The sequence below is a fragment of the Myotis lucifugus genome, unplaced genomic scaffold, assembly GCF_000147115.1.
Source record: "Myotis lucifugus unplaced genomic scaffold, Myoluc2.0 scaffold_166, whole genome shotgun sequence".
NCBI classification, from domain to species: domain Eukaryota; kingdom Metazoa; phylum Chordata; class Mammalia; order Chiroptera; family Vespertilionidae; genus Myotis; species Myotis lucifugus.
In genome coordinates this window covers 611,922-636,360 of record NW_005871214.1, presented here as the reverse complement: position 1 = coordinate 636,360, position 24,439 = coordinate 611,922, and the positions used below count along the sequence as shown (strand labels likewise).

At 40.5% G+C, this 24,439-nt stretch overlaps 1 protein-coding gene across 1 annotated transcript in view; it reads right to left on the bottom strand.

Annotated features, from left to right (window-relative positions):
• Positions 1-24,439, bottom strand: part of KCNH5 (potassium voltage-gated channel subfamily H member 5) — a 244,634-nt gene that overhangs the window by 28,803 nt on the left and 191,392 nt on the right. The window contains exon 10 of the mRNA XM_006096025.3: positions 23,385-23,581. Within this exon, the coding sequence (XP_006096087.1) occupies positions 23,385-23,581 (197 nt within the window). The remainder of the gene's footprint in view (positions 1-23,384; positions 23,582-24,439) is intronic.

Sequence of the window (24,439 nt, the reverse complement as noted above, 5' to 3'; positions counted from 1 at the left end):
GTGCTATGACGTGTGCTGACAACAAGGGGGCCACAGGGAACATGGCGGCCTTGGCAGCAGGCGGCAGAGCACGGAATATGGCAGGCGTCGGCCACGGTGGGATGGTGGAGCACGTGAGCTTCTGGTGGTTACTGAAAATTCTTTGCTCCCACACGCCACGGTCCTGCCCAGCGTTCGCACCTGTTGCTGGCACTGGCCCTGCTCCCTGCTCGCACCCACTGCTGGCACCAGAGCCGCCACTCATACCCGCTGCTGGTGCCCTGCGCCAGTCTCAATTGCGTGCTGCCATCAGCAAGTGCGAGCAGCAGCTGCTGGCCCTGATCACCCCTAAGGGCTTATCCATCTCCCCCTGCTCCTGAGGGGTGATTGGATCAGCAGTCACCACTCGCACCTACTGATGGCGCCTGCCCCACTCACACCCACTGCTGGCACTGGCCCCAATCACTCCACAGGTGCCAGCGGGGCTGGCACTGTCAGTACATGGGAGCCACGGTGATGGGAGCGGGCCTGCGGGCAGACAGGGGACCAGAGCCATGGCAGGAGGGGCCTGGCAGGAGCACAGAGGATTGGCCGAGACTCGCCCCTGTGCCCACCACAGCCTTGCCGCCCACAGTTCCTTTCAAGGTGCACGAATTCGTGCACTGGGCCCCTAGTTTTCTATAAATGTCTTTATTCATCTAATCCTTCTTTCCCACAATATGCAGTAATATAGTTTTGTTTTCTGCTTTTATTTTACAACTAGAGGCCCGGTGCACAAAAATTTGTGCACTCGGGGGGGAGGAGAGGTCCCTCAGCCCAGCCTGTGCCCTCTTGCAGTCTGGGACCCCTCAGGGGATGACCACCTGCTGGCTTAGGCCCGTTCCCCAGGGGATTGGGCCTAAGATAGCAATCAGACATCCCTCTGGCAGCCCGGCAGCCCTCGGGGGATGTCCACTTGCCAGTGGGGAGCAGGCCTAAACTGCAGTTGGACATCCTTAGCACTGCTGAGGAGGCAGGAGAGGCTCCCACCACCACCGCTGTACTGACAGCCATCAGCCTGGCTTGTGGCTGAGCAGAAGTCCTCCCATGTGAGAGCGACCTGACCACCAGAGGGCAGCTCATGCATTGAGCGTCTGCCCCCTGGTTGTCAGTGTGTGTCATAGTGACCAGTCATTCCCAGTCCTTCAGCTGTTAGGGTCAGTTTGCATATTACCCTTTTACTATATAGGATAGAGGCCTGGTGCACGGGTGGGGGCCGGCTGGTTTGCCCTGAAGGGTGTCCCAGATCAGGGTGGGGGTCCCGCTTGGGTATCTGGCCAGCCTGGATGAGGGGATGATGGCTGTTTGCAGCTGGTCACACCCCCTTCAGGGTGGGGATCCCCACTGGGGTGTCTGGCCAGCCTGGATGAGGGGATGATGGCTGTTTGCAGCTGGTCACACCCCCTTCAGGGTGGGGATCCCCACTGGGGTGCCTGGCCAGTCTGGGTGAGGGGCTAAGGGCCATTTTCAGGCTGGTGGGTGACTGAAACTCCCAACCTCTCCTTTTCTTCTTTTTTTTTTATTCTGGGATTTATTTACCTTCTATGGCTGTCACTGGAACTGAGAGCCGGCTTTAGCTCTGAGGCTCGGCTCCATCTCTGACACCTCGGCTGCTGAAAGCAAGTACCTGGGTTTGTTTGGGTTCTATAATTGTAACACTGTTGCAACTCCAGCTCTGAGGCCTGGCTGGCCGAAAGCAGGTTTCTGGGGTTTGTTTAGCTTCTATAATTGCAACATTGTTTCTTAGACTTCAGCTCAGAGGCCGGCAGCGGCAGGCGGGGAACCTTGGCTTCCTCCATCACTGGAGCAAGCAAGCCTCCTGTTCGCTTCAGCTGCCTGGCTGCCGGCCGCCATCTTGGTTGGCAGTTAATTTGCATATAGCCCTGATTAGCCAATGGGAAGGGTAGCAAAGTTACGGTTAATTACCATGTTTCTCTATTATTAAATAGGATAGCCTCTATATTTGTGTTTTAATACATATCTGTGCAAAGAAAAAATGCAGCATTTTTTTAAAATTAAAAGCTTTAAATGCACTGTAAATTGTTCTGCCAAAATCATCTATGACTTTTTTGTAGCTAAAGAGAGTTTAGAAGAAGAAAAAACCCAAAGTACAACCATGGGGTTTAAATGCTATCTTTGCTGCTTATTATGGTTACAAGCTTTGGGATGCACTTAGTCTCAGCCTCTGTGGATCCCAGTGTTCAGGATAACAAACTGGAACAGTAATATCTTCCTCACGGGCCTGTCAGAATTAAACAAAACACTGAGAAACTGGTGGCAGAAAAAGCATACAGCTTATTCTAGAAGTTTTAGGATAGCTAATGCCATAAGTACCAAAAGAGTACAAGGTTCCCTAGAGTATGTGATTCAACTCACTTTAGATTTTTGAAACATCTCCATGTCTTATAGGTTTTATTATCAGACTTCAATCTAAATAAGTTGTCATAATTCTATGTAATAAGTAAAATCCTAAATAAAGTGAATAAAAATAGTTCAGTTAAATTTTCACAAAACCAAAAGCAGAAACTCTTAAAGATTACATAGACTGAGTCTCTGTCCAAAAGGTGACAAGCTCTTGCATAGCAAACATAATGTCATAGATGAGGGGGGAGGGCAAGATATTTTTAAAAATAAGAAGGGAGAAACTGCTACATTCTTTTCCATCCGCTATCTGGGAATGTTGAGTTAGACACTCATTGTTAGTGAACTAAAATCTCTAGTCTGGTTCCCACAGACAGCCAATCAGGTTACAAACACTTGAAGCTCACAAGTGGTGTTTCTCAGTGTTTTCTAAGAAGCACACAAATTATAATCATTTAGGCTAGATTCCTGGGTCCCACTTCAGAACAATCAAAGCTGAATCTTTGAAGGCAGACCCCCACAGAATTGAATTTTAACCCATACCTCCCAGGTGACTCTTGTGCGCAGTTTTAGAATCGCTGACCTAACACACTGGTTTTCAACTCTGGCTGCACATTATCATCACTTGGGGAACATATTCAATGGGAGGATTTGGGGGAGAGGGGGGCGGGGGGTGGAAAGGTATCTATCTACCTTTGTCCCAAACCAATTTAAATGAGAATCTCTAGGGGTGAGGCCCAGCATCATACTTTTGTCCAAAGTTCTCAGAGTGATTCAAAAGTCCCGCCTGGGTGAAAATCTCTGCTCTAGGACGCCCTGCTTCAGCTGTACCCAAACACAAACCCGCCTTTCTGTGCACACTGGCCGTGGGGCCTCACTGCTGGGCTGGAACGGTCCTTCAGCACCGTGTTCGTAATGCTCCCATATCCATGCAGAAACAGATCTTTGGATGTGTTCCCACTCAACTCCACTCCCAATCTGAGCAAATTGATCTTGAGAATAAAACTGATGCTCAGAAGAAGGTTTTCCACTTCATTATTTTTTTATTCTGTTGCAACTTTTGGTCACATAGTAGCCACTCAATAATATCTGTTGTTTGGATACAGATCTCTGTCTTAGTCTGTCCGTGCTGTTACAACACACACACAAAGAAATAAGAAAATGGCAATGTTATACACAAGATAAATTTATTTCTCACAGTTCTGGAAGCTGAGGAGTCCAAGATCAAGGTATCCGTGGATTCCGTGGTGGGTAAGAACACATTTTCTGTCCTTACCTACCACCTTCTCTCTCTGGCCTCACATGGTGGAAAGGCGTGAAGAGCTCTCTGGGCCTCTCTGATAAGGGCACTAATCATATTCATGACGGCTCTGCTCTTATAACTGAATTACCTTCCAAAGGCCCCACTTCCTAATATCATCACCTTGGGGGCTTCAATTTCAAAATATGAATTATGGGGGGAGGGGCGCAAACTTTCCATCTATAGCAGTCTCCTTATCTTTAAAAGACTAAAGGTGGTCTCAGAGTGAAGGCAGAGATAGGTGGGTGGGTGGGTAGAGATCAACCAAAGAACATGTATTCATTTATGCATAACCCTTATAGGGTGGTGAAGGCCTGGGGTGGGGGGTGGGGAGGGGTAGAAGAGGTCAATGGGGGGAAAAGAAGAACATAAGTAATACTTTCAACAATAAAGATTTAATTTTTTTAAAAAGTAAAATAAGGATTAAAGGTAGAAAGTTCAATATTCCAACATAAAGCCACAATGGTAGCCGTAGCATTGCACAACCTAAGGTGAACTTACAACTTCCAAACTTGTTGACAGGTTTCTTTTTAAAATCTACATAAATAAAATTAAGGTATCTGTCTACCACCACATCATGAAAAATAGTTAGACTGATTTCACTAAATTGGGAGGGCACATTTGAGACTTGAGACGTATACTCGCTATATGGTACACATGAAATTCACATATTGGGGAGCACAGTGGAAAGCTAAGCAGTCACTCTCCAGAGTAGCTAAGATGCAATGAAAGCCCCTGTGACTGCTACACAGGAGGAACAGGCTATGTGTATTAAAACACTGAAGTCAGAGAAAACAGAGAACTCCAAACATTAGGCCACAATCAAAACCCACAAGGGCAGACGCTTTGAATCGCAGGGCTCAATCTGCAAAGAACCTGTCTCCTCACATGGACAATTCTAAATGGCTTCGGCGAGAGCAATAACAGGCATTTATTAATTTGAACAATGGCTAATGTTCCACCTAAGCATGGCCTTGGAAGTCACTAGAAATTTGTCAAAATGACACAGGTTCTGAAAAGAAAGCTCTTTTAGCAAAGAAGAGAAAGCTGGTTGCAGAGTTCCCACATGCAGTTAGGAGCTAGCAGGGCAGTCTTTACCCAATACAAAAGCCGAGAAACAGCCTCAGCTTGGTTGAATGGCCTAGTGAACACAAGAAATAAAGAATCTAGTTGAGTTTTTCAACCTCCATCCAAAGGTCAGCCTCTATATTTATTTATTTTTCCAATATCAGCTTTGAAGTTTTCTAACTCAGGGAACTAAAGAGAAAAATAAGAACACTGAAGGGTTTCATTAGTAAAAAATAGTCCTGCCCTAACTGGTTTGGCTCAGTGGATAGAGCGTCTGCCTGTGGACTGAAGGGTCCCAGGTTCGATTCTGGTCAAGGGCATGTACCTTAGTTGTGGGCACATCCCCAGTAGGGGCTGTGCAGGAGGCAGCTGATCGATGTTTCTAACTCTCTATCCCTCTCCCTTCCTCTCTGTAAAAAATCAATAAAAATATATTTTAAAAAATAGTCCTGCTTTATTAAATACTAACTTACATTTATATCACTATTGATTGCTTAAAAATCCTCCTGCTACTACCTCACTTATTCCTCCCAATAATTCCTTAAGCTCTGGAGGATATATTTATAGAAGGAAAAATTAAGTAAACTTTCTGAAGACCTGTTTTGTTTCCAGAAGTGTTATTTTGCCATTTAATACTGAGGGATCTTGGCAGGTTACTTTGCTTACATAGGACTTGGTTTTCTCAATTATAAAATGAAGACAATCATATGTTCCCTGAAGAACACATAAGATGCTGCATTTTAAATAGATTTCTAAACTGTAAGAGCTATGGAAAGATCAGGTGGTATAAGTATTCCAATTTTAAAGATGATCAAAATGAGGCACAAGAGGTTAAGGTGGTCACCCGAGACAAGTTAGACATGTTACTGTGGTTAAAATACAGACATTTAAATTCCTTGTAAGTTTTTTCCATATTATCACAAATAATCTCAGATACTGGCAAATGCACCTAGATAGAGATAGAGATAGAGATAGAGATAGAGATAGAGATAGAGATAGAGATAGAGAACTTATTATGGGATATTAAACATTGACAAAAAGAGCTTTTCATATCTTGACCATATCTTCAGGAAAGGAAGTTATAACCACATGAGCTTATATATTCTGGAATAACAAGCAGAAAAACTAAATGAAAACAGAGTCCCTTAGCAACTGGAATCAAACTTTACACTATGGTCAGAAACCATGATGGATTACCTATCAAACTCATCATTCAAAGCCTCTGAGGAAACCTCCTCTGATTAGAAATGGCTAAGACAGCAGGGACTTTCTTTCCACACCATAGGCCTAGGAAATCAGACTTCTTGAAAAGATTTTAAACAAATCATCATAGCTTTCAGAACACCTTCTAATCCAAAAGACTGTTGGGCAGAAGGTGTAATGAAGGGAAAAGGGAGGAAATTGGGTAAATAATCAGGGAGAATGTAAACGGTACGTCCTTCCAAGGAAATATCAGCAGGTTTATGCAATGTAGCTTTTGTTCTGACCTGGCGTTTAGCAGAGGAAGTTCTTTACCACTTGCTTCCATGTAGGACACACAAGTTTTCAATAAGGTTAAGGTCAAATCTCCAGGCTTTTAATATACAAAAGTTATCTAGTGTGGCAAATCAATTTAGTGGCTGGGTACTCGGTTTTTCTATGTGGATCACAAGTCCATGAGGTGGAAAGTCTCAACAAGTCATTAGTTCCCCCATCTTCAAGCCTGTGTTAGCCCCAGCAGGGCAGCAGCAATGCTCCTTCTCAAGAGTAACCAACTGTCCTCACACTTTAGGAGGTTACTGTGTAGAAAAGACAACTTTAAGATCAATGTTGAGTTTGACTCTCCATCAAAAGCAGTATTTTATCAGAATATCTAACATTGTATGGAATGTTTAAAAGCCAAGTTTATCTACTCTCTAAACAAGTATAAATTTAATACCAGTATGACACATGATTTAAAACCTTCAGAGAACTAATCACATATTTTATTCACCTTTACTTAAACTCTTGGAAAAGGGGCTTTGATTGGAGGCAAGGGGCCAGCGATATTCAAAGGATAAAGGCTAAATGGGGGTTGAGAGTGGGTGACGGGCTAGGGTATCCATCATGGAAGCCCACAAGAAGACTGACTGACTAGGTAATAGTAGGTGCCTGTCTCCCATATAGACCAAACGTCCTCATATGGGTTAAGTTCCAGGAACTTCTGGGTAAGACATGCTGCACACTTAGAATTATTCACAATTCTAATCAGAGCAGCTATTTCCCTGGTCACCCTTACGATCAGAAGGATCTTAATTCATAATCTAAATAACTCACCTTGTAGCTTAGCCATTTTCTGTCTCCTTTCAGTGGGAAATAGGGGATTACAAAAGCTGGTCTCAATCCTCTGCACTACTTTAAGGTCAGGCAGTTGCTTCTTTGCCACTGGCTTACCAACCATGGTGTGTATGTGAATCACCTGGAGTGAGCCCTTACCCCTTTATACCTGGTAACTGTGGTTCAATATCTGAAGTGGGGCCCAGGAATCTGTAACTTGAAAAAGCATCCAAGTGGTTCTGATGTACTTAGTCCATAATCCTCACTCTTCCCTGTGGTGTGATCCAAGCCATCCTCCGAAATGCTCATGGCCCCACGGCATCTCCGTGAGGTTACCTGCAATTCTTCAGGTCATTTTGCCTGGAATTCCACTGGTGGATATTGGGCAATTTCTTAAAGTATAAATACATGTGTGTGGTCTTCACTTGTGTGTATGTGTGTTCTATTTCTATCTATAAAAGTATTTTATAAATGTTATACATTTTATAAATGTATATACTATTATATACCTTATAAATTTTATATAGAGACTATCCCCAAAATGTATACACACACTTTGAATAATTATAAAGACAGTGCATATTGAAATTCATTTCATTTTCAAAATTGAGCTATCAGCTGTTCAAGTGTGTATACATTTTTTTGGGACATACTGTATTTTATGCATACGATGTAATACCTATATGTTATAAATCGTAAGTACTGTGATTCCATTTAGGGAGATACTTACTCTCCCCTCATTATGTATGCAAATGGAGAGACTTCTATAAGACTAATTAATATTCCTAACATCTTCCTCCACCTTTCATTCACTTTCTTTTCCCCAGAAAAGGAGTGTCCTCTCTGGTTGGAGGTTGGAAGAAGCAGAGCTTAGCCACTTTCTCTCCCCTTTGGAAGCCATCTTTCCTGCAGAGAGGAAGCATTTGGGCCTATCTACTATGGAGTGAGCTATCTGAGCAGGCTCTGCCCTTGTGGGGGAGATCTGCTGTTACCCAGACAGACGAGTGCCTGAATGGTAAAACTGCCTGACTCAGAGTTAAGTACTAGAAAATTCACTTGGTGAAGCCCTGTGGCCATTCTCTCCAATCATCTTTACCAGTTATGATAGTCATATTTTGATTTCTCCATTGGTTCCAAATATGGGATAGACATAGGGGCTATATATCTTGGATCCCTCAAACCTCTACCATGCTCCAAAAGATAGGTGTCCAGGGCAACAGAAGAGTGGGTACCAAAAAGCTTAGTGGAAAATAAAGTATAGAGAGGAGGGATTGAGGCAAGACTAGAAGATCTAGGAGGTGGCAGGAAAGTATGAAACCATCAAAGGGAAATTTTACATTACCATTTTCTCATGACCTGGCTCCAAGTTAAATAATTTAGCTACTTTAATCTTTTCTGAGAGATATTATTTATGTTAGGGAAATATAAATCCATGTAATAATAACTACATTCAGTCTTCTTCCAAACAGGAGACACTAAAATATTGATTCACTCACTTGCCGGCTTTTTTAAAACATCACAGTACAAGGTACTACACTAGGTGCTATGATTACATTATTCACAATCTTTAACCCTCAAGTACTTTACATTTCATGAGAACTATGAACTCAAAATAAGAAGTATAATAAATGATTTAAGAAATAAACTCAAGGATCTATTTCTCTATGTTTACTAAAACTTTTTAAAAATATATTTTTATTGATTTTAGAGAGAGGGGGAGGGAGAGAGAGAGAGAGAGAGAGAGAGAGACAGACAGACAGACAGACAGAGAAATATCATTATAAGAGAGAAACATCGATCAACTGCCTCCTATACACACATGATGAGGGATCGAACTTGAAACCTGTATATGTGCCCTGACCAGAAATCAAACTTGCCATGAGGGATGATACTCAAGCAACTGAGCCACACTTGCCAGGGCAATTTACCAAAGCTTTGATGCAAAAGCATCTCAGACCCAGATGACACAGGTCCTCTGCATCCAGGATACAGGATGCAAGGAGCAAGTCATTCCCACACCCAGCCAACCCTCAATCCTGAGAGAACTTTACTGAGCTGTATTTTGAACTAGAGATGTTCTCTAATTCATGAGTTGCTCTTTTTAAATGACAGTTCTCTCTTTTTGCATTTCTTTTAATTAATAACCCTGTGGAATATTTTTCATTAAAAATGAATTTTACCTTTACTACAAAATGTCAAACATCAATAAAATGAGTGACTTTTTCTTACAGGGAATATTACAAAAAGGAAAGATATTAGTGCACATTTTCTTTGACAAATTTGACTAGTGGAATGAGCTTGTCCAAGCAATATTTCTTCCTTCCCTTACTAGTGGCCTGTCTTTATTATGTTATTTCAAAAGTAAATGAATAGATGCAAATAGCATTTAAAAAAATTAAGTCCTTCAAAAATGCCATAATGTTGAGGGCATGCGAAATTAAATTTTTATGAAAACTAAATGCAGTTGCCTTTTAATTTTAAAAGTGCAATTTAAATTTAGCTTGAGGTTCTAAATAAAAGAGTAAACTTAGCTCTTGTTTTATAAAACTACTGGGTTAATACTGAACACAGATTGGAAAAGCTCTTTTCCATTTTTCCCAATGCTTCCCCTGAGTGTCTCCCATTAAGAGGAACACATTTACATAATAACTCTGCTTTAATAGCCACGGGGCATGGTTAAGAGGACAGTACTCAAATAGATAGTAGAGTGTTCAGATAGCCAATCTTGATAGATATAATGTAGGATGAGTTTAGAACCTATAGCTAAAGTGCAAGGTTTAGATTAAGTTATATTGGCTAACTGCTAATCTTACACACACAGCAAAACAGAACATGGAAGTTTGCTCATTAACCTAGATTAAGAGACATGCAATCCATGCAAAGTGCTAAGAACTGGATTTGATATCACGACCCCTGCCTGTTCTCTTAATATGTATCATTAGCCAAATCATTCTATCAAATGTTAGGGACCACCCTTGAGCTTTTACCACAATAGAGGTTATGCTGAATGTGTGGAGTTTAGAAAGCGGTGGCGGTATATATTGCTTTGTGTGAACAGAAGTAGCCATTTCCTTTGGAAAAACAACATTATTCTGGCAAGTGTAGAAGTGTTCATTTTCACAATTCTCAGCACATTCCATGACTGCATATAGAACTCTTGCCACTACATTTTGCCTTTGTCTTATAAGAGGGGGATTCTAGCTTCAAGAGAGATCAGACTTGGGTGCCTCATGAACATTTCCCTTACTTTATGATCAGCAGTGAATGACAGACTCCAGCCTAACCTTCTCTTTCTGCTAGAATTTTGGGAGAGACTCTTGAGCACTAGTCTGGTACTGCCACTTATGAAACACATCTGTCACCATTTCCATCACCATCATTCTCTTCACTGCTAACCTTTACTAAGACCTCACATGGAGTAGTTTCTATGCACTTAACACTCACAACATATCTATGAGATAGGTACTAGACCCTAAGCCCCATGATGACAGGGACACATCCATTTTACTCACTCATAGGCATTCTGTATTTAGAAAAGCGCTTGGCATTGAGAGGCACTCCCATGTAGATTTATTGACTATTATCATCTCATTTTACAGGTGTATGAACTAAGGCATAGTGAGTAAATTCATGTGCCCAAGATCATACACTTGAACCCAGACTGGAATTCTATTCCTTATGAAGCGAGATCTTGGAACATTCCCTAGGAAAGAGTACGATGCTTCTTGACCATGGGTGTAAGCAGGACTGCTCTATATTTCTGAATTGGGTGGAAGCCATGGTCCACTTCTCCTGCCTACAGTTGTTTAAGAGAGAAAGAGCTATGTGTTTGGGAGAAGTTCCTCTTTTTCCTTTCACCAAAATAACAATTAGACATTCATCTAAATTGAATGCCTAATGCGGTTTGAAAATAAATAATTCAGGTGTCTTCTGCAGAATCTCAATATTACAATTTCTAATTACTTTGGAGCAAGTTTTAACCTATTAAAATGTTATTTGGTCATAATAATCCAACGCAAGTCTAAATTTTTTATCTTTAATTTCCCAAAGAATCTCTAATTCCTCAAAAACGTAACCTTTGTAAAGTTTTATTAAAAATAATTCTTGTGCTTGGGGGGTGGGGAGGTGGTGGAGAGGTCAATGGAAGAAAAAAGGAGACTCATGTAATACTTTAAACAATAAAGAATTTTAAAAAATAATAATAATTCTAAAATTAGCCCAGTGGTTTTCAGAATTTAAAAAGTGAATATATCAGAAATCTCTTTTTTTGTTATTTCCTGCTTCTTTCCTGGAAATACCTATTCCCCCAGGGATATCCAGATGTACTACCCGAAAGCTTTGCTTTTAGTTAATTAACTCTGCAACATTATCACTCAGCCATTCAATCAACAGATGTCTGCAGAGTGCTGGAGTACAAAGAGCAGTTGGATGTATGAGAGAATAGACATTTCTCTATCTCTAAGACCTTAACAGTCAGCATATGGGAACAGAGCATCTATTCAATACATATACCCTGCAAAGCAACATATAGTAACTATCAAATAAAAAATACAGTGGTGGATGCTACAGAAGTATGAAGAAAGGAGAGATCATGTGGACTGGCACATGGGGAGGGGAATGGAGAAGGTAGGGCCAAGCTGATCCTTGAAGAGGAGCTGAAGTCACAGGATAAGGAGACCAGTATCCTATATAATAAAAGGCTAATATGCAAATTGTTCCCTCCACAGGGAGTTCAACCAGGGGGCGGGGGTGGATGGCCAACCACTTGTGGCCCCTCCCCCCAGCCGGCTCTGCCCTTGACCACCACTCCACTCCCACTGGGGGTGGGGCTGGCCGGACCCCACTGTGCACCAATTCATGCACTGGGCCTCTAATCTTTTATATAATAGCAATTCAAGTGACTCATATCATTTTCCTTGTAATATATTTTCCAAGTTCACTTCCATTTTCTATCTTGATATTTCACTGAAATTTGTGATCTCAAATTTTTAGTTTTTAGAGAAAAAGTATTTTTATAACTCAATAAAGAATATTGTTGCCCCATCTGTCCGTATAAAATAACTTCTGTTGCTGTACGAGTGGCTATACTTTAACTTTATTACTGCCCTAGTCACTTTTATTAGTTTGATTTCATTTTGGTGAGATGTCAAATGCATCTCTCTAATCTTCTTGAACCAAAATTAATCAGCTGCATGTTTGACAAACCAGAAAACACCTGAGTACTAAACACCTCCACTGTCTGAAATCGAGAATAAAGTAGCAGGTTTAGAACTTGGGTAGGTTTTTCTGAACAATGTGAAAATTCTTGGTCAATTTTAAATTCTATGGCATTAATTATGATTTTATTCCTGAGATTTAGATAACCATGGAAAATACAGAGGTACCTAAGCATCCAGAAAAGGATGGATAAGTTTGTTTTATAAAGTTTGCTCAAAAGCTGGAAATTCAAGTCTCTTATTCTGTTTGGTATAGTAAAGCTGGCTTATTCATCAAGCATCAGATACATTTTCATATAATTATATTTGTTGTAAGTCTATTCTGCTGACAGACTCATTCTGATTGATTTAAAATTTTTGAAGTTCTCTTTCTCTCTTTGTCTCTGTCTCTGTCTCTCTCAGCATTGCTTGACCTTCATTAATGTTGCCAAGCTCCACAGAATTTCTGGTTCACAATCAAAAACACCTCTCTAAAGGAACGGGTTAAGTAGAATGCCACAGGAACCCAACAACAGAGATTTTTCATCGTGGCAAAGCTACCAAACCCAAATCTACTTTCATATTCTTCTCAGGAGAGCCAACATCCGCTTTAGGACCTACTTTGCAAATACTTTGGAGAAGTCAGCTGTGTTAGCATAAAGGGGATCAGGCCTGTCAGTCACTCTCTTTGCTCCCCACTTCCCTCCTCCATCCCAACAGCCCAGAGAATGTCCTCCTGGCCTGTGATTTCATTCACTAACAAGCCACCCTGCGACAGCCAGGTGCGGAATGTTAATGCTGACAAGCAGGCAGTCAGCCTCATCTGATGGAGTCCTACATCCCTCAGGCTGGAGCTGATCTCTCCAGTTTGCTTTCTGCGGGTGCAGCAGGCCCTTCCTGAGAAACAGCGCCCTCGTTTCTGCATTTCTGAGCAGTAGGAAACACTGTTTTCTCACTCAAGAGGGGGTATGTATCTTCCTGTCCTGGAAAACTAACTTTCAAAGGACCTGTGTGACATATTACCCATTGAATGTGCTGGAACTACGATGCACTCCACAACCATATCTAAAGCAGTTGCTAAGGCACCTGTTAAAAGAGGGAAGCAAATTCCTGGCCAGGGTCCAATGCCCTGCATTACCTCCATGTGCTGCCATTAGGGAAACTTGACTGCTTCTTATGTGCAGAATTAGCAGTTAGAGTTTTCATTCTGCAATTCCCATTGTGAGCGTTTGTTTCCTAAGGGACTGAAGCTCTACCAATGACATCACTCTTCAGAGGATGAAACTGTGGACACAGAACAAACCCCAGGGAAGTCAAGTACCAACCTCTAAAAATGTTGGGTGAACCAGGTGTAACCTGATTCAGAAAGAAAAGGCAGAAATGAAGGACTTTCTCTGGATGAAATTACTGTAGTCCTGCTGGGTCATCTGAGTGTCCCTGGCTATTTAATAGAATGACTTGATTTGATTCCTTTGGGAAAAGACCACTTGATTGCAATATCAAAATCTATGAAATGCACCTCCCAGTGAGGGGGGAAACATGGACATTCTAGGAAGGCAAATGCCATTTTGGTCATAATAGTCAACTATTCAGAACGCAATCCAACCACAGAACAGTCTCTATTTTCTCATTTGCAAAGTGTATGTAATGCTTAAAATGCCTTCTATTCTATATAAATTGACATGTGTTATTACAATATTTATCTTACTTTTTTTGTCAACAGTCTGAACTCACAGTAGTACTGAATTCACTGTAAACATCTTGAAACTCCTCCTCCGAGTAACCAAATGCTTCTCAAAATATTTCCTGGTTGTAAAGTGTTGCAAAGCTACTCCTCAGAAGCAGCAAGGAAGCTTTTATAATGTGTGTCTACTGAGCTGTAGATTTTCTCAGGTACCTCAGAGAACAGAAAAGGCTGAGTCAATGGATTCAGCTCAAAAAGTGAAGGGAAGAACTCTCTACAATGACAAACTATACGATCAAATGTAGGCGTTATGCTGGGGTTTGGGGAGGAAGGACCCTCCCCCAAAAACTCAGCCTAAAAATATACTGAAATAAAAGTCCATAAACAGATACAAGTTTAATATTATACATATAACTTTTTTTGAGCACAGGTAATATCCACTGACTTTGTTTTCCAGAAGAGAGAAGTGAAAAGAGACATAAGGAGATAAGTCGTATATTTAAAAAGTGCATGTATTCCAAACTCAAAACAACAACAAAAGGCATTAGGGGAGAAAATAATATATGCCTTTCATTCTTCATAGGAATCCTTGCTTTTTCATTCAAATGGATTATTTCCTTTAAATAAAGATGGTATGCTATAGCACCATGCTTTCAGTGGTCCCTGGTCAAATAATACGTGTTGAGAATTAAGACGTGGTAGACATGTTGCAAATGAACAGTCTGGCATCAGCTATGATGCCCCTAGAAAGGCACTATTTTAAGGCACAATTCAGCCCTAAAATAAAACAAATGCTGAAGCATTGCACCTAAGAATGGGTTGTTGCTATGTTGAGGGTTCCCAAGAAAAAGAACTTATAAAATATCTACCCCTTATGTTACATTAGATAAGTACACTTCTGTCTACTAAATGCTTATTCATCTCCTTCTTGTTTACTGCTAAAATACATATTTTCTTGTGCTCAGAATAAACTCTAGTTTTTGAAAAGAGGCACTGTCGAACAACAGATAATATAATTTACTGTCAAGTATGTTGGTAAATTATTGAATCCAGTCCTCACTCTGAAACTTGGGAAAGTGTCCTTAAAGAACTGGAGGCATCATAGAAGAGTGAGAGTTCTGTGAACCTATGTCCTGGTAACTAAATGTGGAAACGTCGTTATTCCATCTGGAAGCAGACCAACAGCAAGCTCTAAATAGAAGCAACTGAAGGGCTCAAAAGACTGCATAAATAGGTCTCTGCTTCATTTAAATGCACAAGACAAACTCCTGGAATTGCTGAAAGTCAGCCTCCTTCTACCACCATCAGTGGAATGAGAGCCAGCTCAGAGCTGAGAAACTGAGGTTGGAACCTCAGAGCAGCTATCAGCTGTGTAGCCAGGAGCAAGTCACCTCATCTCTCTTAGCTCACTCCCTGTGTTGTGTAAATGGCCAGGCAGTGAGCTACATCAGTGTGGATGCAGCTCAGTTTAGAGGGTTCAAACATGTGAGCAGAGCTACTGCCAACACGTCGAGTAGGGCGCAGTGAATTTGCAATCCTGATGATCAGTTGAGGTCATGAGAGTTATAACTACTGTCTGCTCAGAGTCTAGTGTGGTAAGTCCTTTAGAATGAGATTAGGGTACTATTCTGGAAATTAAGACCCCTGGTATCATGTGAGTTTAATTCACTCAACACTCGTGTCCAAACTGCTGTACTATTTCTGAAAGCACATGACAAGCTGCTACCTTGTGGCAGAATCTGCAGGTGAGAAACTGCCGCTACAAGTTAACTCCAATTGTGATTTAACATGAATCAGTAATGGTCATTTTCATAATCCTATTTCATAAAATTCTTTGCCAAAGCTGTCCAGGGTATCATTTGTTATTCTAGTCAGTATTGATAAAAGCTGTGCTGGGTGGCATGTCTGTTCACATTTCATTCATTCATTGACATATTCACTCAATTGTAGCAAGCACTTCTGCTTATTGCAATAACAGGATTACAGGAAATACCTGCTTTATGGAGCTCTTTGTTTAGGTGAAAAAACAAAAATGTAAATAGGAAACCATGGTACCACAATCAACGCTATGAGAGAAGTAAGCATAGATACCATGGACTACTTCAGAGTTTTACGGAAACCACACTATCATTTGTCCCAACTGTGGACAATGTTTTAAGTGATTTCTTTTTCATGGGATTGGAAAATTATGGATTTCTGGAAGGAGTATGCTCTCATTTTTGCTTAACTGTTATACCAACATGGGCATCAGGGGGAAGAAAGGAAATTAGTGAAGTCAGAACACCCATTATTACATTCCTAGGTCATTTCTTTCAAGATGCCAGTACTGAAATACATGCTGACTGCAACGCATGTACATCTAACAAGTCCTCTAGGCCTGTTTCATATCCAATTCTAGTGTGTTTTCCATCCACAAAAGATAATTGCTATAGAGATGCTTCATTGCTCACAGAAAAAAAAGGTACTTTGTGCTGCTAGATTCACCATGATAAAAATGCTTTCTGGAAAGAAAAACAGTTACTGAGTGCTAGCTTGTTCTAATGCAAGAGTGAGCCTGAACCACTATTTCTTACTCCTGGAACATTAGAATACAGGATTGGTGCTATACTTAGCTATAAAATTGCCAGCTGGGTTCAACTGCTCTCTACTTAAGAACAGTGCCATGTGTGAGAAAGGACTCTGGCTTTATGGGTTAAAAGAGATATTGCAAGTACCTCTCTGTTCTGTTTTACCAATTTTCAATTTGTATTAATCATTCTGGGGAATTTTTTTTTTAAGTTTAAATGAGAATCTTTTCTTAAATCACTGTAGGAGTGCAAAAACATTTTGCTAGTCTTGATAATTATGCATTGCCCAGAAGTTACAAAAATCAATACTGAATGCTGATGCTACTGTACATCCCCAATAAAGCAGACCCATTTCAGCTGTCTTGATTTTAAATTTTAAAACAAACAACAAATGGAGTTGTTATTGACTGCTTTTGTCCTCCCCACCAAATCCATATGTTGAAGCCCTAAGCCGCCCCCCCCCCCCAGTGTAAGTGTATTTGGAGATAGGGCCTTTAAGGAAGAAATTAAGTCAAAAGAATAGGGCCCTGATCCAATAAGATTAGTGTCCTTAAAGGAAGAAATACCAGGAAGTTCATTCTCTTTCTCCATGTGCACACACAGAGGAAAGGCCATGTGAGCTCACAGTGAGAAGGCAATTAATCATCTGCAACACAAAGAGTCTTCACCAAATATCAGCCCTGTCTGCACCTTGATTTTGGACTTCTACCCTCCAGACTGTGAGAAAAATAAATGTCTGTTTAACCATCCAGTCTGTGTTATTTTGTTATGGAAGTCTGAGCAGACTAATACAAGGGTTAAATTAATATTGTTGAAAGATCCCAGATTAGCCTATGTCTTGAACTAAGGGATATAGAGATGATCAATAAAAATGAGTATAAACCAGAAGCAAGATGAGTTTCTGAGGCAACAATAGAAGCCTTTCCTTGAGACCACAACTAATGGGCAAGTGTCAGTTTGGCATCACTTTTGATCAGTGTCCAGTGGGCTCCACTCCATGACAACAGTAGATGTACTAGAAACATGTTCTCTGGAGCTATTTGACTACAAAATTTTGATTACATCAGCAACAAATTCAGGGAAACCATGGAATGAAGACCATGGCCAATCATGGTCAGGCCATGACCACAAGAGAGGTTTATACTCACTAACACAATGGATATGGTCTTCAAAAGGGAAACCTGCTTTATTATACAACTAGAGGCCCGGTGCACAAATCTGTGCACCAGTGGGGTCCCTTCAGCCTGGTCTGTGGGATCAGGCCAAAACTGGCTCTCCTACATCCCCCAAGGGGTCCCTGATTGCGAGAGGGCACAGGCCAGGCTGAGGGACCCCACTAGTGCACTATCAGGGCCAGGGAGGGACATGGGAGGTTGGCCAGTTGGAAAGGGACTATGGGAGGGCTCCAAGGCATGTCCAGCCTGTCTTGCTCAGTCCCAATTGGCCAGACCCCAGCAGCAAGCTAAACTACTGTTTGACTGTCTGCCCCCTGATGGTCAGTGCACATCATAGCGAGCGGTTGAGCAGCCTTAGCATATTATTAGCATATTATGCTTTTATTGGTTGAACAGCTGGCCGGTCAACCAGACACTTAGCATATTAGGCTTTTATTATATAGGATTTTAGCCTATACTGACATGTTTAATTTTTGTTATTATTTTTCAAATTTCAGTTATCAATATATTTATTTGAGTTTTTGGAAGTGGCCATATAGTAATCATAATTCTCATTTCTAACAAAGAATTGTTCTCACCACAAGCTCATTCCTTTTCCTGTTATCAACCAGGTCTCAGATTTTCCCAACTCTACATGAAAATACTTGTTTTTCTTTTCTTTCTTTCTTCCTTCCTATATTTCTTCCCTTTTAAAAAACTTAACAAAATTTTAGTACTCATAATTGCTACATTTGGCAGTAAATTTGCCAATATTTTTTTCATAATTTCTAATGTGAAAGTGCTACCCTCTTAAAAAATAACAAAAAACAAAGATAAAAAAATGGGGTTTTGTTTAATGTGAGAAAATTTCTTTTTATAAATGCTTATAGTAGGTGGTGCAGCAGTCAGAATAGTTCTTAAAACTATTAGCAAGGAGTACATCAGAACACAGTAGTATCAGCAAAGCCAGATTTTCCATATTCAGTAACATCACTTGAACAATACTATATGTAAGTTACATGCTTTTACTAAAACAAGACCTTTCATAATGAAAGTGACATACCTGCTGTGGCCATACCATATACAATGGCTCATACTGAGCCTGGGAGTCTTGAAAGCACTCTGAACACTACGTACAGCTTTCTTTTTTGGCTCCACTATTAGTTTTATTCTGAATCAGTGTGCAAAACACTAAGATCAAACTATGAATCTCATACAAACTCATACCATATACTTTCCTTCTTCCCTATTAAAAATGAACACAATTCAGTATTGTATTTTACTCACAATCTTCTACATAAGGCTTATAATCTGGGCTGAACAGCAGAAATACAGCCAGCATGGGATTAAAAGGACTTGGATTCCAGCCCCACCTCTGCTGCTAATTACCTAAGTGAACTTGAGCAAATCATGCAATTCTCTGGGTCTCAGTTCTCTCATCTTTAAAGAAAATAGATTGGACCTAGACAGTCTGCAAGATCCTTCCTTGCTCTAGAATATTCCTCTGTTTGAAATAAAATTCTAACTCCAGCATTGCATCACCTCCTGGAATCCCTGTCTATCTCCTGGGATAAATAAGACTCATCTCCTCTATGCCCCCTTGGTGCCCTGAGGGTAGCCCTCTCATATCTGACTCTAGTATGATGTTTTCACCTGACTCACTAGATTGCAGGCTCCTGAAGAGAAGGCACTTGGCCTTTTACCTCCATAACCCCATAGTCACACAGTAGGAGCGTGATGGTTGTATACTGAATATATACTGAGCCAGCCAATACTCTCTGTGCCACACTTTATCAAAGTGTCTCACCAGAAGAGGTACAGAAAATAACAAAACTCTTCACTCCTCCTATTAAATAGTCATTCTGGAGGAAAATATGTTCTGGCTATTTTGAAAGTGAAGAAAATACTTAGAAATAATAAAAATTCCCAGCCACATTTAATGTTGTTAGAAGTGCTAATGTAGCATTTATTTTAGGTTTCAAAGAAATGGAATATTACTGACAGCCTCGTGAACAAATATACCCACCAACTTTTTAATACTTCTTTCTTCTATACTCACAAAGCATACTTTCAGTAGGTGTCAGCATCTTTTATGGGGAAAGGGTTATGATGAAATTACCAAAATATCTGCAGATTTGATGACAATACAGATTTCTCATCAACCTTTATAAATGGTGCATTGGTGGTCCTTAAGACCACACCCAGGTTGGATGATTTGCGAAGAGTAAGAGGACTCACAGAATTTAGCATATAGTCACGGCTTTGACTGTCTACAGCATAAGGATACAAAGCAAACTTAGCAAAGGGAAGCAGTGGGTGGGTGAAGTCCAGGGGCCACTAAGCACAAGCCTCCAAAGGTCCTCTTTCTATTCCTTCAGCAACAAGTCCGGACAACACTTGGGAAAGTCGCCACCAGGGAGGCTCACTAGGAACATGGTGCCCAGCGTTGTTATTGGAAGCTGGTCACATGCCTGGCACACACCAAAGCCAGACTCCTGGAAGTAAATGCTAAGCGTAAACCACACTGTTTGGACAAATAGTGTGGGCACAGTGAGCCACTCTTATCAGGTTTGGGAACCATCTTGAAATTCAAGTTCCCAGATGCCAGCCAAGGGCCCACTACACAAGCACGTCTTTCAAAGCACAGCAGCCACACCTGCTGTGTTAACTCCTTTACACAAATGGCAAACAGCACTGCATACGCACTAGGCGGAATGAGCAAAAGTGCAGAAGCTGCTTTAAAAGTCTGATTAGAATCCTTTAAAATTTAGATAGCACCTACTGGGTGTGCTGCTTGCTCTCTCAGACCCACACATAAGGGCTGGTCCTTAGGTTAATAAACACCGTTTGGCATTCCAGAGAAAGGTGACTTACATGGGCCAAGCTGTGAGAAATAAATTCCTGCTGTTTAAGGCCCCCAGTCTGTGGTACTCCGTGATGGCTGCCCAAGCTAAGGCAGCTGCTGTCACTCTGCAGTGGCAACAGTGAGTAGTGAGACAGAAACCATATGGCCCTCAGATCCTAAAACATCGACTTTCTGGTCTTTGACAGAAAAACTTGCCAACCCCTGCTCTGGTTGTTGGATGAAATTACCAGTTTTATATAAAGGGGCTTAAGGATGTTTAGTGAGAGCTATATTTGCAAAACAAACATATTATTTTTCCTTAATGGGGATAAAGGCAAGCAGCTAAAACACTGTGTCATGCCTACCTACGGCAGCCACCGAGAACTGCACACCATACAAGCCTCTCACTCAGCCACTGGATCTGCTCATGTGGCCAAAACTGTACCCAATGATGGCTCTAAATCAGGGCTCTCACAATTGGGTCCCCCAATTTACTCGAAGCACACCTTTAAGTATGGTTAAGACAGCTATGAGATGTCAGTAGCACACTAAAGACATAGTTTTATTATACAATTCACAATAAATGTTAATTGCAAGAAACCTAACAATAATAGCAATAAGAATAAAATATTTTTTTATTAGTAGCTCATTTGGGAATGATTGAATGAATGAGAAACTGTAAATTGCTGAGAGTGTGTCTACTTCCTCATCGACAAAATAGATTATACAGGGTTTTGTTGTCTGTGGGTAGTTGACATTTAATAAGGTTAGTTATTATATGTAAAATATGTTGAAGTACCTGGCTATAAAATAGGCTCTCAAATGGTAACTATTCTCATGAATCCCTGGAGTATATTTTCTCAGATCTCCTTACAAAAACTACTTGATTTTGTCTCTAGCTTCTCTTTCTATCAGAGGCAACCAAGCTGGTATGTGCACTCAACTCTTACAACCTGTGTGTATGTGTACACATGTGTGCATGTGTGTGCACATGTGTGAGTGTGTGATAAGCACGTGCTCAGATGTATGAAGGAGAAAAATGGGCAATAGAGCTTTGTGATGAATTCATTTTGAAGAACCAAAATTTATTTTCTCTTGGTGAGTTCTTAATTATCTGTCTATGCATTGTAAATAGATCAATTAGTGATTAGATATTAATCCCTCTGGGGCTGAGTTTCCTTCCTTGTGTGTTTTGAAGAGAAAATAATGGCCCTGTTTTCCCCACAGGAATATGATAAACATCAGATGAGATTCTGTGTAAACAACATGCTTTGAGGAGGACCGTGACAAATAAGATCACTGTAACAAGGACTGTAACAACATAGATAGGAGTTTTGATAATCCTGTAGTAAGTGAAAAGATTCCAAAACGAGCAAAACTTAGATTGTAAAAGACTTAAAATATAAGAGCTTCAAATATCTAACAGCCTGCCTTGTAGAGAAGGAATCTTTCATTGGAGAAGGTAGAGCATACACCAAAGGAGACATAATTTTGCTTAATACTTAAAGGGACTCCGAGCTCCCTAACACATAAGAAACCCTTAGTTTATATATGGTACCTCTCTCCCACATTCATCACTACCTTAATTTCCAATTACTTGCACAAATAGATGTTTCCCAAATTTGTTTCACATAATAATCGCAACTGACTGTAGGCTCCTTGACATAAAGACTCTGTGTTTAGTCTTTGTGCTGCTGAAAGCTCTTTACATTTTGTCTTGCAGGCTGTGGATGCTCAATAACTATTTGTTAACAAAAATAGAGACCAAAAATGCTATTCAAGGACAGAACAAAATACTGTGACACAGCTAGTATGAATATGACTGCTGCAGCCTTATCCTCCTTTAGAACCCGGAGTAGGGAATTACATTGATTTGCTTATTGTCATTTCTCTGTTCCTACGGTAGAGAAGTTCATTTGTCTTTTGGATTGACTTTTTTCTTCCATGTTAACTACAGGGAAGGTTCTGTTTAATGGGGTAGAAGGGAAGGCTTGTTATTTCAAAATATTTCACCACAGTAGACAGGCAATCATTTTATATGAAATTCCTTCCATGCAGTTATCCAAATGTGTATTTCATCCTTGGCAATAAAAGAGCCTTATCTAATGTCCAAGGACCTACAAATCAGAAATAGGAGATTTCTTTATGCAAATTAAATATGTGTCACACCATCAATAAAAAAATAAAATGGCAATGAAGATTATATTTGCATCAGCAGTGCAAAGTAAAAAAATCCTTATACCTATTTGTAGGACATGTCAGTGTGGATAATTATTTTTAGAGATAGTGTGCTTGGAAAGAATTAATGGGGAATAAGAATTAATGCAGAAGGAAGTTTTAGAGTGAATCGGGCCCTGGCCAGGTAGCTCAGTTGGAGTGTTGCCCCAATAACGCCAAGTTTGCAGGTTCAATCTCCAGTCAGGGCACATGAATGCTCGGCCTCTCTCTCTCTCTCTCTCTCTCTCTCTCTCTCTCTCTCTCTCTCATCACTAAAGAATTTTAAAATGAAACAGGAGTATATAATAGACAACCAGTTTGATTAAACTTACCAGCTTTAAAAAATCCACATAATAAAGATTCACTAATAGTAATTTTAGCAGTTATAAACCCCGAGAACTAACTAATTATATTATAGTATAGCTTGTTTGCTTTTCCTCAAGTCTGTTTTTCATTTTGCATCTTAAATTGTAATGGTTCAAATCTTTATCCATATATTCAGGTGCTATTTCCCCCTTAAAAAGTAAACAAAAGATAAATAAGGGGAAAGAAAATGATGTCACTTCACATTGCTGGGAATGTACTCCTGAAAATTAAATAACTTTCCAACCCTCCACTAATAAAGCATGACATAGTATCCCTCTGGATAATAAAAGGGGAAGTGGATCCAGATAACATACCCGTTTCCTTAGATTGCAAGTAAGAGTGAGATTCCTTGAGAATGAGTTTGCAAACGCCGTGTAAAAATCCAGGACTTTGAGCAAGGCTTCTCGCTTGATAATGTGAAGGTCACAGTATGTCAATGCCCGGACATTGGCACACGCGTGAGCGAGGGTGGTTTCCTTCCAGAAGATGTCTCCAAATACATCACCTTTCCCTGAAAAATAGTATAAGATATGTATTCAAGCATCTACACTAGTTAGGATAGTAACTATGCTAACTACTATTTTTATTCCGTTTCATATATGGTATTGATCTCCTAGGATAATTTCAAGCCTGAGTGTGGGACCCCATCTGTACACATATAACAATTTACACCACTTTAACAGAATATATGAAGCATTCACCCTGAATTCAGTTCTTGATGGAAATCTGGAGTGAAATGAATAAGTGAGATCAGATGGAGAAACCAAAAACCTCATTTTAACAAAGTTTCATTATCTTCTGCCACCTTGACTTATCCCATTCTGACCAAAAGGAGCAAGGGAGATTTTTTTTTAGTTTCATCCCTTCTGTCCCTTCTGGTACAGATGACAGTAAAATACAATATACAAGATCTACTGTTACAGCCTTTATAAATCTGGAACTGATTCAACATATATTAAACATACATTATTCAGCAACTAAGCTCTGTGCTCCGGGCAGACTAAAACTTACCACGACTTAGTCTCCAAGGATGCTCTTCTCTCTCCACCAAGTCAAACTTATACAAGTCTTCAGGGTACAGCCTGGGAGCTCACATACACAATTACAGAGCCTAAGGAACTGAGTTGGGTAAACGTGGAGACCCAGATGTGTTATGCCATGAACAGTTCCATGAAGAATGCCCTACTGTAGTCAAATGTGGATGTCTTTTTAAAATTCTAGCAATCACATACAAGTCTACTATACACTTCAGAGTTCATTCCAATTGGTGACCTCAAGTCAACAATTCATCATCCCAAATCAAGAGTACTTAGTTGCCCTTCCTGTTGAGGCAGCTCGGAAAGAGCCCCTGGCATAGGCAGGTGGGAAA